Genomic DNA, 19283 nt, shown 5'->3' with positions numbered 1-19283 from the left:
TTTAGGATACACATACATATTAATATTATTAAATTGGCTCGAGAAAAAAACTGCTCAAAACAAAAATTTGATGACATTTGTTCAAAAACTTCACATTTTTCACGCCAGATATCACTGTCTTCTACAACCATGTTCATTGACAAGGTGACCACTCAAATCCCATTTTCAAATTTCCGACTTTTCCAGAAGGCTCAAATAATAGGCATTTCTTATTTTAAGAATTATTCCAAACAAAAAACTCTTTATAAGAAAAATCAATATCAACCAAAAATTACTAAAATTAAAAACAATCAAGGTACCGTCAGTGGGGGTGACATTGGGTCTGGGGGTGAGATTGGGTCAAAGTGATTTTTTACGGATTTTACCATTTCTCAGATCCTTCTCAATGAAACTGAATTCTGTTTAAAGGGTTGTGTAGGGGACATCTTAAGATGACTTCGCTGAAAAAATCTCGTTCCTAGAGCAAATCCTGTTATTTTTACAGCTGTCTAAAGTTGAGGTACGTTTTTGGCCAAAAATGACCTCTTGAAAAATCATTTTTCTAAATTTTTTGTTGGGATTGCTCGAAAACTACCCAAATGTTTGAAAATCTCCACTTCAAACATTGTAGCATGTCAATACGATTCCTTCGAACAAGAAACACTGTTGGATGACTTGTTTTTACCATATCGTTGTATTTGAGCATTATTTTAGTTTCATTTGACCCAATGTCACCCCCTCTAAGGGGTGAGATTGGGTTAATTTTCAAACTATTGGCATTTAAGATAGTGTTCATCAAAACCCACCATATTTTGGGAAAATTTTAGTTGACTACCTAAGAACAAATCTACGTTGAAAGATTTTCGATGTTATTTAAATTGTTTTTGTTATTAAGTAATTACGAGAGGTGTATCGTTTTTTGTCCCATAGTCACCCCACTGACGGTATTGGCAATTTGTGTAAACACAGAAACATAACAACAAATTCCTAAAAAAATACTTCAAAAGATGGAAGCCCATTATTTTGAATCAGACAGAAACATAAACAATTATCTTTTAAAAATAATCGAAAGCTCAACAACACTTGAAGATTCGAATGTTATTTTTTTGTAGAATTGTAGAACGTATAATTTATGATACTTCGATTCAACTGGAAATGGCAAAAAGCTAAAGATAACTGAATTTAAAATTTCATTTCTAATTTTGTTTTACTTTAAATGAAAGAATGCTTCAACACGATTGCTGTTAGAATTCTTTCAAAGAATTTAGAAAAAAATATCTAGGATTTTGTTTAAAAAAATATTCAAGCAAATTTGATTTTTAAATTTTGTATCAATGTTGATTTATCTAGTTGTCAGTATTAAACTAATTTATTAATTTGTTTTCAATAAAAAAATCAGTTTAATAAGATCTCACTTATTTTAAAAGAAATGTTTGGAGAGACAAATTCTTTCAACAATTTAGCAGTAACTTTAAACATCTTGGAATTATTTTATTGCAATTTAAATATTTTTTTCTATGTTTTCAAAACATAAAAAAGTTTAATTTTTTTATTGCATACGAATAGTGATTAGATTTTACTCTCATAAGTTTTCCGATAGCAGAAAATCATGTTTTATCTATAGGTAATTAACCATCTTACAAAAAAAAATAAGTGCAACAATTCGATTTTTTGGGTAAAATTTCTTTATGAATTTAGCTAAAAAATTAAAAATATTTACAACAAAACCATTGCCAATCTGAAATTGGAATCCTTTTTCAAATATTCAAATAATGTGACAAAATGAAACAGTTTTCATCAAATTAAATTAAGTTAAAATAAAAAAAAAATAAGTGCAACAATTCGATTTTTTGTGTAAAATTTCTTTATGAATTTAGCTAAAAAATTAAAAATATTTACAATAAAACCATTGCCAATCTGAAGTTGGAATCCTTTTTCAAATATTTAAATAATGTTACAAAATGAAACAGTTTTCATCATGTTTGAGAAACAAAAAATTGAAAAGATCATTTTATTCATAAAATTTTTTTTTAAAGGTATCCTTTATTTATTTTAAAAGATTAAAAAAGAAAAAAAAAGAAGATTTTTGATGTCTTAAATAGTATTTTCAATCTTAAATTTGTTAAATCAGTGAAATGAACCTTAAATTTAAAGTAATTTACAAAAGCAGAATTGAATGAATTTTATTTGAAAATTGTACAAAATATTACGCAAATATTCAAAAGTTAGTTAATTCAGCAAAGATTCAAGGTAGGCGTCACGACGCTCATGTAAACAAGCAAGATGATGGTTGCCATAAGAGCTTGAAGAAAAAGTTAATGTTTTATCAATTCTGTAACATTTTATATAGTGGACGAATCTTTTCGCACTCTTCGGCAAAGTTGTACCCTGGAACACGGACTATGTGCTCGAGAGGTTTTTGAAAAATGCAAAAAAACTTTAAGGTGCTCAAAACTGGCAAAAACCAAAACGCATCAATTTTATGGATTAAATCCCATTTAACTTCAAAATCAAAGCGCCAGGTCCTGTCGCAACCAATCATGCTCATATTTGGTATTCGGGCTCAGTACACCTACACAGCAAAAAATTTCCGTGTAAAATCGCATGTTAAAGCATGCACATCACCTTTGTGAGCAAAAGCATGTAATATGGGCAATTCTCCGCCAACTCACACAGCAGTTGCCCCGACCCCTCTTCGATTTGCGTGAAACTTTGTCCTAAGGGGTAACTTTTGTCCCTGATCACGAATCCGAGATCCGTTTTTTGATATCTCGTGACGGAGGGGCGGTACGACCCCTTCAATTTTTGAACATGCGAAAAAAGAGGTGTTTTTCAATAATTTGCAGCCTGAAACGGTGATGAGATAGAAATTTGGTGTCAAAGGGACTTTTATGTAAAATTAGACGCCCGATTTGATGGCGTACTTAGAATTCCGAAAAAACGCATTTTTCATCAAAAAAAAAAAAAAAAAACACTAAAAAAGTTTTAAAAATTCTCCCATTTTCCGTTACTCGACTGTAAACATTTTTGAAACATGTCATTTCATGGGAAATTTAATGTACTTTTTAATCTACATTGACCCAGAAGGGTACACAAAAAGCATGTACCCAAGAAAAAAAAAAAAAAGATTTCGAACACCCCAACAATATCATCAATCCGGTGAAAGTTATCTCCAGATTACCAAGTAGCTGTATGTTTTCCATACACCGTATTACAGTAAATGCAAAATACAACGTACGAGAAACTTATTGCTACATTGCCGTTGAATCAAGTAAAATAGGACGGTGAGATAGCCGAGATGGTTGGGGCGCGGACTTGGTAATCTGAATATGACTCTCGCCAGATTGATGTTATTTTTGGGGTTAGCAGACCTATTTTTTTTCTTTGGTACATGCTTTTTGTGTACACGTTTTCTTATACATTATTATATGCTTTTTCTCACGAAGGTGATGTGCACGCTTTTGCATGCGATTTTACCATCGGATTTTTTGCTGTGAAGTAATAAATAGCCCATTGTTAATACATCTGAAAAAAATGATTTAATAGCGGAAAACGGCAAAAGTGATGAGAATTGGCCAAACGGTTTAGAGTGATTAAAATGGGTATATTTCCCCTATAAATATATATTTTTGTGGAATGGATTCCACTTGATGTAGCAAATATCTTCTAGTTCTACACGGATAGAAATCCTGTAAGCAAATCCGGCAACTCTGTGTTGTTGAATTCGAGAACATGGACATGTTTTCAAAATCGTTAACATTTTTCTCGATTTCGCTGCACATGTTTTCAAAATCGAATAAAAAATGTTGACGATTTGGAAAACATTCGCTTACAAGATTTCTATTCGTGTAGTGTTACGTCCAAGGCAGATTTCAGTATTTTTTATTCATTAGAACCGTGCAACCATCACTAAAACTCGGTGAGCTTCTGAAGGTTTGATTGCAATAAATACCACTCAGAATCGTCTAAGCTTTTTCATCACCATCAGCATCTGTATCGTTGACGCATTCTAGAAATGATGCCTCCGGATGGTAATTTTTCCCGCTCATCACTCTTGTTGGCCGTGGGCCATTGTGGGCGTCAGCGTCGTCGTCGTCGTCGTTTGTCCGCACTCCAGAATCCATCCTGTTGCTGCTGTACACTGATGATGGCGCGCACAGGAAAGATTGACAGCCCCAAGACCCGGGGATGCGTGTGTGATAATAAGGTCGGTCCTCGTCAATGGCGTAACGAGGCGCAGCTGATGGGTGTTTAATTGTACTGACGCGTTTTTTTTTTTCTTTGCGGAACATTAGTCCTCGATGATGGATTGTGCCGTTTTGGGACCCGGGAGATGGATGGTTTTGGACAGAACATTTTTAAAGAGATCTCCTCTGTAGATTTAGAAATGCGTTGTTGGTTTTAACAAGCATTGCTTATACCCACTTCAACGAATCAGTTTTGCTGTTAACTTTTGCACAGTAGGTCTGGCCAAGTTTAAATAACGACATCATTTTGGAGGCTGTGGGGTGATAAATACGTAACGGTGATTTCCATTCTGCTCCCCAGCATTATTTGTCACAGGGCAAACACATTGTTTTTGTGAGAGATATTACTTTCTAAGATAAGATAAGGGTACACACACCGGACGCTGAGTGTTCTTCTAAAAGGGGAAGCTCTTCTTGTACCGTCGTGTTTTCTGGCTCACATTCATTACGGTCATTGATACTCACCCCTATAAAATGGGGCCCTCGTTTATGGCACCGATATCAGTCGCACAGGTGAATCTCGTGAAAGTAGTCATAAATTAGTTATTCTACGCAATCGCAAGTGATTTCAACTTGTTATAAATGAAGACCCTCGCGTTGACCGTTGTTCTGTTCAGCTTGGGAGCGCTGGTGTTCACCCAGAGCCACCACTACCAGTGGGGCTTCCGGGGGCCGTACGATGTCCTGCTCAACCGGACCATTGCCATCAAGTCGTCGTCGATGCTGCAGGTCAAGACGATGGATCTGTACTACCCGTTGAAGGTGAGTCTTGGGCGCTCTTGGATATCACCCGAACAAGTCTGATGCGGTTCATTTGCTTTCTCCAGGGTCAGCTCGGTCGTAACATCACGTTCATGAACGTCACGGACCAGTACATCAACGGGAAGGGCGGTTACGCCAGTCTGTTGGCCGGTGGCGTCGGATTCAATAACACCAAGATTCATTTGAAGTCCCAGCGGGGCAACGGATTCAGCTTTATCGTGGAAATTTATGGCCGCTAATTTAGAGAAAGACTGCGAAAAACAATTAGGATGTATCGCGAGTTAGGGCGGAGGGATTTGTTGTGAGATTAGGTGTGCATGGTACCTGGTGTGTGAGAATGAGGCCGAATTGAGTCAACAGAGCTGACGGTGCTTCCGAGGAAGGTTTCCGGTAGCTGGTGGTGATAACGGAGTCTACGAGTCTTTGTGTTGTAATAAAAATCAGTTATTTATGATGATGTCCAAATCTGAAGCAATAATGTTTCAGAAAATTAAATAAAATGGCTTCACAAAAGTTTACCAATCTTGTTCAGTCCAATTTCAATGAAAATGTTGTATTCAGATCAAACAATTCGAATTCCTGACCTAGTAATTATTTAAATTGAAAGGAAATAAATATAGAGACAACCTTGACTAGAGTTGACAAAACAATAAATAAACCACAATTCGATGCCTCTGTGCTCTCTTGTGCTAGCTAGGTAGAAAAACCAGCCAGCTTAGTACAAGAAAGCACAGAGGCATCGAATGATGTACCTTTTCCAGCTATGCAACATGATGCCTACAGTTTCGCTTATCAAACCGCTTTCCCACTGTAAACAGTTGCAGATTACAACAATCTACCAACCTCCATCCCCACCTCACAGCAGACGACAGCTCATCATAGCGAAATATATTTATTCCAGGAAGAGAAACAAACTGCGACTCATCACCGGTTGTGTTCTTCAGAATTGAACACGGACTTGTCCCACGGTCATGTAGGGGGAGAGTAGCTATTTTAGATCTCCCTTCAAAATTTTCAAAAAAAATCTAAAATATCCGTTTTCATATTTGATTTAAGTGATCATAAAACACTAAAATGCATTTTTAATGCAAGTATCAGATGTCTCAAAAATAATAATAATAATAAAATGTTAATCCCCCAGCAATAAAATCATTAAATATTTAAAAAAAAAAATAATCAAAAAATTGCCCAAAAGATTGTTAATCGTTGAGGAAACATTGTTCAACGTTTATATTTGCATTTTTATTCAATTTAGTCCCCCCAATATTGGATTGCTTTGGATTTGTTTCAGATAGAATAGACACAGAACAACAAAAATAATGCATCTTTTCCCATATTTCAAACCTGTGCATTTAAATCTGCTGTCCCTTTTCAGACTGCAGTTCCGATTCGCTCCAGTCGACGGTTCCTGGAAAAAAAAAACATATTTTTATGAGTTATTTTTTGTTCAAAATATTGGCTTGCAATTTAAAATTCTCCTTTTATCATGAAAAATCTTGTAAAGCCGTCTAGGCAGTTATGACCTGGGTGCTGAAAAGACAGATAGCGTAACGTCATTTTCGAATGCTCCCCAATACTCCAGCTGCACTAAAACTGTAAACATAAACAAAGTAGAAGGCTGTGTTCAAGCTAAAGCGTGACTTATCTTTTGCTGCTCAAGTGAATGCTTCAATTAATTAGGTATTGTTTTTTTTACATTTTGTGTGTGTTGATGTACAGTGAAAAAAAAAAAAAACGTTGAGTGCCCAAAAGAGGCCTATTTAATTCTCGCTGGACGGTGAAATGCGTCGGAAATAAATGGTAAATGGGTTTCCCATAAACATTTTTTATTCAAAGTTTCTGTTAATAAGGCTTTCAAGGCTTTTAAGGTGAAAAAATATAATTTAACCCAAAAATGACGAACTTCTCGTCACAGTGACCTGATGCAAATAATGATCAAGCTCGAGCTGTCACAGCCCTGCCCTGTTAGCTGACATATTGGGCGATCAGTAAAAGAAAAAAAACAGCTGGAAGTCGCAGGATATAAATCTTTTGCTTGAAAGAAATAGGAAATTTAATGCAATCAAACGCCCAATTGTCTTGTAAACATACTTTGAATCTGTTGTTAGTTTCAATTTTAAATTCAAGATGGCGGTGATTCCAAACTTCGGATAATCGAGTATAAGATGGATATTTTTATCCTCATATCCATCTTATACTCGATTATCCGAAGTTTGGAATCACCGCGCAATCATGGCGCAATTTTCTGGTGCCAGACTGAGTTTAGATATTTGAATGGGATTTCTTACTAGCAAGTAATTTTTCAGAATTTGGTCTATTGGCGTCGAAAAACTTCGCTGCACAAGACAGCTTATCCGTTGTAGATGTACATCATCATCAGCTCACCGAGAGCTTGGAAACGTTCTGCCCGGTTTCGGCTGGCACAAAAGCGCGTGAGCATCTCTCCAGCAAGGGCGAAACACTCAGGGGGAGAACTGAGGGTTTTTTTTTCCATTTTTGGTTAATATTTTCTTAAAACTGTTAATTTAGTTTAAATATTAAAAAAAAGTAAGTTAAGAATTATGCTCAAAACACATTTTTTGTACAATTCCCGAGATAATTTTTTTTTCAATCGATTTAAGAAAATTGTCAAAAGGCATTTTTTTCTAAACTTCTTGAGATTGGTTATTTTCTTAAGGTGATCTGAATTAAAACAATTAAAATTTTGTTTGGTTAAATTTTTTATGTGTGTAGTGTGCTACAATGTTTTTCGAAAAAAAGATTGATTTTCTGTGGTTGTGACAAATGGTTTTGAAAACAGCAATCATAGATCGCCTTGAACGAAGACTATTTATACTACTAGAATAAATTATAGTTTCAAAATTAAGTACTCTTACCCTCTTTCCCATCTTCAACCACACCTGCAAAGGCATAATCCATTTCCTTTGTCACCGTTTTGCATCGCGTTTCATTTGTCTGGTTGACTTCCGTTTTGTGCAGTTTACTCCCTGTTTGTTTGCCGCACAAAAGAAGATATCTTTTTTCTAGAAATGAGAATACCCACCTCAACAAATGAGCCAAATTGGTCCATCTGACAAGAAACCACTCGATTGCTCCAGGTGCGCTAGCAAAATTTATTCATAAAGCTCACCTTTCTCAAGCTTCATAATTTTAGCGTTGTCAAAATTGGTGTCAACTCGCCAAAATTTGAAGTCATCTTTGCTCACCAGGGTCGTCATCATGTGTGCGATGTAATTTAAAGCGCCATGACCGTCCAAAATTTGCCATCGCAGGTGGCCCTGGGATGGTTGGAATAATTCTTCCTCCTGACAAGCAGAGTATGCGACGAAATATCACGCAGCATGTAAACAAGACTCTCACTTGAGCATAATTAATGATTTTAGCTCTAGTGTGTGTTTGCGTGGATAAAGGTTGACCACGTGCATGCCGACGCAAACAATAGGATGGTTTATTGTTGCACGTGTGGTGATACATTGTGACACTGACTGCCAATTAGTGCTCGGGAAAAGAAACGTGATGCTCGCGACATTTGACAATTTTGATGATCATAGAAGAATTAATAGAATAATTTAAGCTTATGGAAACTACTTATGGAAAAAAATGAATTATCGCAAACCATAATATTCAACCATTTCATTACATATTCCACACCAGTCATCCAAGACCAACCATAACATCTCATCTAACAAACCATTTCATGAGATGATGGGGCTCCACCAGGCGGCTCCATGAACCTATCGGTGGAAAAGAAGGGACAAAAAATGCTGGTCAGGAAATCAAGTAACGCCATGCTGCCAACAGACAGTTGGCCATTATTGCACTGGAAGATTCTTCAAGACATAACTACTTTCTTTTACTTCCGCGATGGACTTAACCCTCTTTTATCGTATAATTTGCTTTATTTTTTGAATTAATTTTGTATGTTCGACATTTTAGTAAAAAAAAAGTGAAATCAGATAGTTTTAATTACAAAATTGTTACAAAAATACTGTTAAAAGTATGGTCCAAGAGGGTTAACGTCAAGTACAGCAGAAGTACCCGGCCCTGGAAAACAATTAGCAAACTTAATTGAAAGTGTAATTGACAATTATGCACCCACTTTTTGTGTGTGCAACATTGGGGTTCAATCTCGGCGGCAGCCGGCGCTAAATACGTCACACAACGCGGTCACGGGATAATAGGGACAAGAACTGGATTCTTTTTTTTTTGCAATCCTTTCTTGCATCTGAACGGTTGTTCTCCATAATTGAGTGGAGTCACAGTAGGCGTTGATTCGTGAAATGCAATTATGTGGGCTACAATGGGTCGGGTTCAGTGAGTTTTAATGATCGTTTAACAAGTCGTTTAATGAACTGAGAGCGTTTAGAAGGGTATTTTTAGGTGCTGAGAATATTTTCTTTCGATTTGTTTTTTTGTTCAGTTAAATTTTCTCCTCTTGATTCATCAATTTGATGAATTCATTCACGAGAAAACTATTTCATTCATAAATTGTGGATATTCCACTTGATTTAGATAACTCACTAAATTAAGAAGAATTTGAATTAAAAAAAGTTCAAGATGGTATGTCAGAGACATAACCGAAAGACATAGGACCAAACAATTTGAATGTGTTTTTGGATTGCTAGTGAAATCTGAAATAAGATTATTTTATTTTGTTTCATAGATTTGTCGGCAAAATTGTCATAAATGTTCTCCCAAGGTGAACCTTCCATGAGGGCACCGGCAACTCCAGGTTGTGGCCACTACGGTCGAAATGTCAATTTTCATGTTCAGTATCAAAAACCATGAATTTTGATACCCATATTGCCACAACTCGTATGGTTCTGTTAAAGACCCTCCGGGCCCCGGGGAAACCTGCTTTGAGATCACCGGTCACTCAAGGTTGTGGCCACTACTGTCGAAATGGTCATTATTATGTTCAGTATCAAAAACCATGAATTTTGATACCCATATTGCCACAACTCGTATGTTTCTGTAAATGTCCCCACAGGCCCCGGGGGAACCTTCTTTGAGGGCACCGGCCACTCCAGGTTGTGGCCATTTCTGTCGAAATGGCCATTATTATGTTCAGTATCAAAAACCATGAATTTTGATACCCATATTGCCACAACTCGTATGTTTCTGTAAATGTCCCCCCAGGCCTCGGGGGAACCTTCTTTGAGGGCACCGGCCACTCCAGGTTGTGGCCACTTCTGTCGAAATGGCCATTATTATGTTCAGTATCAAAAACCATGAATTTTGATACCCATACTGCCCCAACTCGTATGTTTCTGTAAATGTCCCCCCAGGCCCCGGGGGAACCTTCTTTGAGGGCACCGGCCACTCCAGGTTGTGGCCATTTCTGTCGAAATGGCCATTATTATGTTCAGTATCAAAAACCATGAATTTTGATACCCATATTGCCACAACTCGTATGTTTCTGTAAATGTCCCCCCAGGCCTCGGGGGAACCTTCTTTGAGGGCACCGGCCACTCCAGATTGTGGCCACTACTGTCGAAATGGCCATTATTATGTTCAGTATCAAAAACCATGAATTTTGATACCCATATTGCCACAACTCGTATGTTTCTGTAAATGTCCCCCCAGGCCCCGGGGGAACCTTCTTTGAGGGCACCGGCCACTCCAGGTTGTGGCCACTTCTGTCGAAATGGCCATTATTATGTTCAGTATCAAAAACCATGAATTTTGATACCCATACTGCCCCAACTCGTATGTTTCTGTAAATGTCCCCCCAGGCCCCGGGGGAACCTTCTTTGAGGGCACCGGCCACTCCAGGTTGTGGCCATTTCTGTCGAAATGGCCATTATTATGTTCAGTATCAAAAACCATGAATTTTGATACCCATATTGCCACAACTCGTATGTTTCTGTAAATGTCCCCCCAGGCCTCGGGGGAACCTTCTTTGAGGGCACCGGCCACTCCAGATTGTGGCCACTACTGTCGAAATGGCCATTATTATGTTCAGTATCAAAAACCATGAATTTTGATACCCATATTGCCACAACTCGTATGGTTCTGTTAAAGACCCTCCGGGCCCCGGGGAAACCTGCTTTGAGATCACCGGTCACTCAAGGTTGTGGCCACTACTGTCGAAATGGTCATTATTATGTTCAGTATCAAAAACCATGAATTTTGATACCCATATTGCCACAACTCGTATGTTTCTGTAAATGTCCCCCCAGGCCCCGGGGGAACCTTCTTTGAGGGCACCGGACACTCCAGGTCGTGGCCACTACTGTCGAAATGGCCATTATTATGTTCAGTTTCAAAAACCATGAATTTTGATACCCATATTGCCACAACTCGTATGTTTCTGTAAATGTCCCCCCAGGCCCCGGGGGAACCTTCTTTGAGGGCACCGGCCACTCCAGGTTGTGGCCACTTCTGTCGAAATGGCCATTATTATGTTCAGTATCAAAAACCATGAATTTTGATACCCATACTGCCCCAACTCGTATGTTTCTGTAAATGTCCCCCCAGGCCCCGGGGGAACCTTCTTTGAGGGCACCGGCCACTCCAGGTTGTGGCCATTTCTGTCGAAATGGCCATTATTATGTTCAGTATCAAAAACCATGAATTTTGATACCCATATTGCCACAACTCGTATGTTTCTGTAAATGTCCCCCCCCCCCCGCCACCCCTCCGTCCCGAGGGAACCTGCTTCGAGGGCACCGGCCACTCCAGGTTTTTTCCACCACTGTCGAATTGGCCATTTTTCATGAGAACCGCCGCATCATAGCGACTTCCATCGGTCCGCTTCGCTCAAATTTCCTCCTTCTGCTGCTGGTGGTTCTTCCTTCGGGTTGCTGGTCCTCTTCTTCTATTGGCCGCTGCTGCTGCTGCTGCTCCGCGCCGGCCCGACGTGCACAGTTCGAGTGCTCGTTCCAAAGTGTCTTGCTCTGTGAAATTTTCTGCTTAAATAGCGGCACAGCCGGAGAACAGTACAAAAGGGCGCGGCCTCGAATGCATACGCTCGCTCTGATTGGTCATCTGTCCGATTTGTACTGAAAAATTACTCATTTTGATTGCATGTTTTAAGTGCTTTAACTATGTTTAGTCAGACTATCTATGTAGTTAAACAATAGCTGAAGTCTTCCTCTTTCGATTGGTGGTCCAACCATCTGGATTGATTCACAGGGAAAAAAGATATAAGCGTTCAAAATGTCCCCTTTTTTAACGCTTAAAAGTGACGCTTTGGATCGAATTTCTGAACTGGCCCCCCAATATAGTAAGTAGAGACATAGTCCTATGTCAAAACATGGTGCAGTTTGTGGAGTCTACGAAAAAGTTGTTTCAATTGAAAAGAGGAAACGATTCCTAAGTAACCAATCAGCACTTAAAGTTGTGATTGTTCAGCACTAACAGCGCTTTACCTGCAGTGAATAACAGCTGAAATGTTTTGGAAATTGCTGGAAATGCGCTTTTACAACTGATTTGCAGCAGAATTTGGACTTTATATTTCTGTTTTACAGCTGGGCCCCTTCTGTTGTTGATCCGGCCCTGCAAAACGTAAAAAAAAATACGAGATGCAAAAATGTTGTTATCTCTTTCTCTCTCCTCCTCCTACCCCAGTTCTATTTTCGGTTTGTTTATGTCTACTTTACCGAGACAGCTAATGGGAGGAAACTAGAGACCCTAAATAGGGAGACTGGTCTAAGCTTGCTAAATCGATCTGGCAACGTATGTTTTGAGCTTGGCAACACTGATAAAATTTGCTGGGCGTAAAGGCAAATGCTCGTTTGGATACGTCAAACTCGCGTCTGTTTGGGTACGTCAAATTCACTTCGTCCAGTCTCCTTATTTAGGATCTCTAGAGGAAACCGCTGGGAGGAGGAACAATTTATTTGATCACGCAGAAAAATATTTTGTAGAATCAGCCTGTACGAGGTTTGATTCAACAATTTTTTTGTTGAATATAATCAACGCCGATTTTGCGTTGAAACAAACCTCGATTTTTTTAATTCCACAAAAATCTTTTGTTGTTTTGAAACAGTTGCTTTGACGTTTAGCGTTGATTCAACAAAAATCTTGATTTTCAAATCAACAAAACGTTTTGTTGATTCAAATTTGCCTTATTTTTCTGCGTGATGAAATGCTTGGTGTTGGAGACTTGATGCCAGGAACGGGTTGTTGATGTTTTCGTTGATAGAACCATGCACCCTTGCCGTCACGCCTAAATAAGCGGTGGGATCCGGGCATAGATTCAGTAGTATATATAAGTTGCATGTCACACTGGAATAAGCTATCTTTTTCTCGAGACTAATTGATCGTAATAAAGAAGCCAAGAGAACGTATCGGAACAGATTCATGTGTTTGCAACCCTGGAACAGCATGCTCAACTCTCAACGGAGAACCATTTCAAAATTATTGGTTGAATGTAATTACCCAGGGATCACAAAGAAATTGTGGTTATTACACGTTGGAATCCCTTGGTAAACATCGGCAATTGCTGTTAGCATTTGATGCCAAAGTGGACCAAAAAGTGCCAACCTCTCCATCCAGCAAAAGTGATTTTTGATGGGTTGTTCCCTTTATATTTTGCTACACCGCAATTTACATCAACAGCTTAAACATAGTTTTAACCATGTAAAACAGGCCTGCCCAACGTCCGGCCCGCGGGCCGGATCCGGCCCTTGAAGCCATTTCATCCGGCCCGTGACGGCTTTTCAAAATAATTCTATGACCGGCCCTTAAGACTGTTTATAAAATATTAAATAAATACATTGATTGTCTGAATTTAAAAAAAATAATCTTAAGATCAAATTTTATAACATTATAACAACATTCTTCATGTTTGAATTTAATTCTTGTAATTTAGATAGATTATTTACAATAATCTTAAGATCAAATTTTATAACATTATAACAACATTCTTCATGTTTGAATTTAATTCTTGTAATTTAGATAGATATTTCCAAACTGAAAAATTTTGCAATAAAACAAAATGATCCATTTCGTAAAATTGTGAAATTTATGAAAAAACTTGGATTGTTGTCCAACAATGTACAAAAAGACACTAAATTTTAATTTCTTTCGGTTTTTACTGTGTTTACTTCAAATCGATTTTTTTCTATTTTCTATATTTTTAAATAAATAAGTAAGCAAAAGCTAATGATTTTTTCCAGAACAACTTTTCGGTGATAAAGTTTATAATATTTATAATTAATGTAGCTAAAAAAGGCAAATTATTCATACTGAGAATAGATCGCGGCCAATATTTTAAAAATATAAACATAATGTCTCAATGGGGCATGAAATAATAGAGCAAAAATATATTTTTTCATTAACCTTGAATTTGGAAAATAACAAATTAAAAATGATTTAGTACATATTTTTTACACGTTTTAAATTCAGCTTGTGTTTAAAATCATTTTAAAATATTTTTTTTAAATATTTGAATAATGGTTCACGAAAACGCAAAAATGTTTGTTTTTTTTTTAACAGGGATATTCGAATCCAAATTTCTTTTGAATAAATTTTATCATGTCTCATTGATTTTTTATATCGTAGTGTTGAGCAAATTAAACTTAAAAAATTGCAACGACCGTTGAAATTTGAATGTTTTTTTTTTTTCAAATAAAAATTGCAATCTTTCAAAACAATTACTTTACAATTTTAAACAAACAAAAATTAAATAACTCAAATAAACTCATTTTTGAATGTTATCCTTGTTTTTCATTCTTAAAATCAAGATTTAGGAATCTTATTTGTTTTTTGTTTGTTTTCTTTAAAAGAACCCAATAATAAAAATTGAACAAAAATGTGTTAACTTCTTCAACTTTTATCAAATATTAGTTCCGGCCCGCCACTGCTTCAGAAACATCAGATCTGGCCCGCAGGGCTAAAAGGTTGGGCACCCCTGCTCTAGGATTAGCAGTTTTAGAGGTTACTTGGGTTGGTTTTATGAATATTAGGGTGGTTCACGTACGGGAAAAGTTTTCTTGTAACTTTTGTCTTTTACTAGCGAATTTACTTAAAACAGCAGAAAAATCTCAAAAATCAATCCATCCTTTATGGGAAATTCATTTTGAACTTATTGAGCAAAAATCAGAAAAATGATTGAGAAAGAAAAAAACAACAACGCGTTAACACGTAGCATTATGTGTGGGACAAACTTTCCCCACTGTTTCTTTTTTGCTTAACATGGGCAGTAAAAAATGAATTTATTTTGCCCAAAAATAAAAACTTGTTGACAATTTGACAGACGCCTAACTTAGGCGTTTCAAGGAGAATTTTAGAGTTGACATACGCCAAATTTGAACGTTTCAAACAAATTTTCAAAAGAATCTAGATTTTTTTTTTGTTGGTGAACCATATCCATTTGAACTACTTTCAAACTTAATTTTTTTTACCGTCCACCGAATTTTCAACTGCTGAACAGTTCGGTAAACTGAAAATAACCGAATTCGGTAAAATGTTGTTCCTTTTGACGGATGGTTTACCGATCTTGTCTTTACAGATTTTTCAACTACCGAATTCGGTAAAAAAAAAATCTAGATGTGTTTAGTACAAACAGCGGCCACGCACTGCCAAAAGGTACAAGGTACCTTTCCGAGAAAAAAAACCTCTAGAAATGGTATTGATTTATGGTTTCATGTTTCAGTCAATCAATCCTTCTATAATCCACTTTTTTTCATTGTATTTTTTTTATTTCTGTACGGACAAGTTTTTTTTTTTCATACCATCATCGCACACTTCAAGGGCTGTTTTTTAATTGATCTTTTTTTTTGTTAACATAACACTAATGATTTATAAATATTTTGATCCTGATTATAGGATATTTGTTCAAACATTTCAATAATAGAAACTTTTTTACACGTAACAATAAATAAACTGTGGGAAAATTGTTATTTTGTGTTTTTTAATATATGAATCACGAAAATGTAAAACAAAACACTCATAGAAGCATTTTTTGTTATACTAATTGATATACAGTTGATTTCAACTTTTCGCTATGTGTCAATATTGCTCCATCTGTCAATTAATTTTTCATTCCCTTCAAATTGCATGCTTGGATTTTTTCGTTCTATAATTTGGTATTACCCACTCTCGGTGGTCCCGTCAATATTGACACAGAGGGAGTCCACTGAAACTTAATTTCATTTTTTAAATCATCAATTTTCCACATTTGTCCCCAAGCTTCTGCGATAGACAATATTCTATTTTTTATTGTAACACAATATTGTGTTTTTTCATAGTTACAGCATAAACATTTGTGTTGACAGTTAGAAGTGACTTGAGGTTAAAAAATGCAAAGCATGTTGAAATACGTCAGATATTAAGGCTTGTTTACTGTCCATCATTGAAAAAAAAAAAAAAAAACAAACAAACAAACAAACAAACAAACAGATACTATCCACTTTTGGCGAAATCAAGATTATCCCGCCAAGTGGTCGAGACGGTCCTATGCATCTTCTGAAACTTGAATTTAACGGAAATATTGTTTGGTTTTGGCAGCAGATGCAAAAAACCAAACGACTAATATCCCATTCCCCTTTGAAATTGCCATGACGAAGATTTGCTGACAAATCTAAAAATTCGTTTTTTCTCGGAAAACTTGATTTGGCATAATAGCCGTATCTTTAATAATGGGCAGTTTATAGAGAATTTAAATTACGTGGGCCACCATGCGCCTCCTCACGTTATGGTATTGAACATTGAATTGAACATAGGTATTATAAATCAGGATGGAGATGGTGGATTAAGTTAGTTTTGACTAGCAAGTTCAGATTTTATATTTATCAATACTTTTTCATGCACTGGTATAATTGTTTACCAATTACAACAACAATCCTTAATAAAACATTTCATACTATCTCCTGCAATGTGTCCAAATAACACAAGTAACATGACGTACGAAGCCATGCTTCGTCACACGTCATGTCACTCACGATTTTATGACCCCATCAAAGGAACTTGGAAGCATCACCCCCGACAGGACATTGCCCTGTTGCTTTCCACCCACTAAGATCATCGCGAAGTGCTACCACACATGGCATACCTTGATGAGTGTTGTTGTTGAACAGTTGTTCTCAACAACTTTTATAGCTGTTTGGCTTCATGTGCTTTAATAAAATCAATAAAATTGAAGAAACTTTTCTAACTTTACATTCTTTAATGTTTTCCTTCCAGAACCCCCCAAAATGTACCTCCGGACCTCCCCCGTCATGATGGTCAGCTCGGTGGCGATGGTGCTGTGCATGGCCTGCGCTGCGTATGGTTCCCCAGCTCCATCCAGTTCTGGATCGTCGGATTTGTTACGGGCGGCGGCAGCATCCTCCGGTGGCGGTGAATCCGGCTTGGACGGCCGGGGGCAGCGGGAAATCTCCGCGTCCACGTTTCAGCACCTGTTGGCCGTCCGGTCGCCCAAGTACAACTTTGGCCTCGGCAAGCGGAGATACGTGATCGAGAATGCGCCCGGCGCGAAGCGGTTACCCCAGTACAACTTTGGGCTGGGCAAGCGAGGGAGGTGAGTTGAACCACCAAGCGTCTCCATTCATTACATTTTTTTGGGGAAAATTTTTGAAGTATTTTGGAGAAATCTTTTTAACCAGTATCCAATTTTTGAATTTTCACCGCATTTTTTTTTATCTACAGGATGGACTTGTTCGACTACGAAGAGGACAGCATCCCGGACTGGAAGGACGACTACCAGACGCTGTTAGGAAACGACATCGAAGAATACGACCAGGACCAGGACAAATCTGCGGAAAAACGAGCGTCAGGTAGATTTCATTTTGACCAAGTTCGAGATGTATGATACTAATAAGTTCTATTTCCAGGACGGTACCACTTTGGTCTGGGAAAGAGACGAAATTACGACTTTGGACTGGGCAAACGATCCTACCAGCAAGGTGAGAAGCGACTTCCGAACCGGTACAACTTTGGCCTCGGACGGCGTTAATCTCCTGGAACCGAATTGACGACACTGGCTAATCCCGGAAAACCTCGAAACAAAAATGCGCCAAACATGAACGGATGAAAAAAAAAGAGCCACAAACACAAGCAAATTAGGAGAAGACAGCACGACCACCATCACCAGCGCTGCGCAACAGAAGGATGCGAAAATATGCCCCCAAAACCAAATTTTAAGAAAAACTTATTACAACTCTATTGCCATTGTCTAGAAGGTTTGTTTTTAAAAGTAATTCATTTTCTTTGTTGTTTGAGAGATAAAAACTAAACATTACAATTACAATCTATTCGACATTCTAATCTATCGTAACTGTGCCACACTAATCAAAAAAAGTAAAATTGTTATCTAAGAAAAGGAGACGTGTGCTAATGTGCCAAATACTATACCTTAAAAAAGCAACTGGAAAAAGACGAGTATGTTAAATATTAAAAGTAAAAAAAAGTGTTATCACTCGTTGGAGCAATGAAACCAAAATGTCGATTGTCTGTAAATTTTAAACAACCTTAAAAAATCAAAACGCAATGTACTGAAAAATGGCTAGCAAATGCTGCATGAACGAAGAAAAAACAGTGAGCCCAGGAATTGTAAATAGGCAGAACAGCAGAAATAAAAAAAATCATTTTAACTTCAACACCTCTAAAGTTCTATCGTACATCAATCCCGGTTTTTCGTTAAAAAAAAGAAACAACATCGAGCAATCGCATTTTCACACGATGCGAGAATGATTAACCAACACTTTTCTGGATGCCAAAGTCTGGGTCAATCGTTCCCACCTCCATTTACAGAAATCACCGAACGCAGAAGAAAGAGGCCCCTCAATGTGTGTACCCAAGCAAATTATACAAGAGCTCTTAGCTTACTGTTCGTGTTTATTTTTGTTTAAAAGGCAGTATTTTTCCAACCAAAAAAGCAACAAAAATACAAGAGATTACCCCATAAAAGAAAATCACATTTTGAATCGATGTATACAAACGACATACAAAAGCATACACACTCTAAGTATCAATTACAAAAAAAGAGTAAAAAAAATATTGTATAAAAGGAAATTCTACCATCTAAACTGGAGAGAAAAATAAAGGCAGAGGCTACTCTGAAAAAGCAAGTCAGCCAAGAGTTTTAATTTGGATTTTTTGATTTCGCATATAAAAATTATTCACTTGGTATGAAGTCGGCAAACAATCACTTGAATTTGACCTATTTTAGATTGCTGATCTTTAATATTACCTCCAGATTAATTGAATTGATTTTTTTATTCGACTTCAAATTGATTTCAAATTGACCCATAGCCCTGTGGTAACGCATCCGCCTTGTTAGCGGTAGGTCGGGGCTCAAATCCCGGCTCGAACCAACACAACTGGTTTCCCCTTCTAAATTCGATT

General features: G+C 37.3%; 2 protein-coding genes across 2 annotated transcripts in view; both read left to right on the top strand.

The window, feature by feature from the left end:
• The window catches only part of LOC6040691 (helicostatins), a 44982-nt gene extending 25972 nt beyond the window's left edge, over positions 1 to 19010 (top strand). The window contains exons 2-4 of the mRNA XM_038248300.1: positions 17121 to 17457; positions 17586 to 17713; positions 17771 to 19010. Coding sequence (XP_038104228.1) covers positions 17132 to 17457; positions 17586 to 17713; positions 17771 to 17892 — 576 coding nt within the window. The 5' untranslated portion in view covers positions 17121 to 17131 and the 3' untranslated portion in view covers positions 17893 to 19010. The remainder of the gene's footprint in view (positions 1 to 17120; positions 17458 to 17585; positions 17714 to 17770) is intronic.
• LOC6040690 (probable salivary secreted peptide) lies at positions 4710 to 5531 on the top strand. The gene is made up of 2 exons (XM_001849993.2): positions 4710 to 4988; positions 5054 to 5531. The coding sequence occupies exons 1-2, from the start codon at positions 4809 to 4811 to the stop codon at positions 5225 to 5227; spliced, it is 354 nt and encodes a 117-aa protein (XP_001850045.2). The 5' UTR covers positions 4710 to 4808; the 3' UTR covers positions 5228 to 5531.
• Positions 19011 to 19283: the final 273 nt, after the last annotated feature.

This window comes from Culex quinquefasciatus, chromosome 1, assembly GCF_015732765.1.
Source record: "Culex quinquefasciatus strain JHB chromosome 1, VPISU_Cqui_1.0_pri_paternal, whole genome shotgun sequence".
In the NCBI taxonomy this organism is placed as follows: domain Eukaryota; kingdom Metazoa; phylum Arthropoda; class Insecta; order Diptera; family Culicidae; genus Culex; species Culex quinquefasciatus.
This window is presented reverse-complemented; position numbering and strand designations above follow the sequence as displayed.

Coding starts and splice junctions, on each gene's coding strand:
- LOC6040690 (XM_001849993.2), top strand. CDS start 4,809: ATGAAGACCCTCGCGTTGACCGTTGTTCTGTTCAGCTTGGGAGCGCTG. Junction 4,989..5,053: donor ATCTGTACTACCCGTTGAAG/GTGAGTCTTGGG, acceptor TGCTTTCTCCAG/GGTCAGCTCGGTCGTAACAT.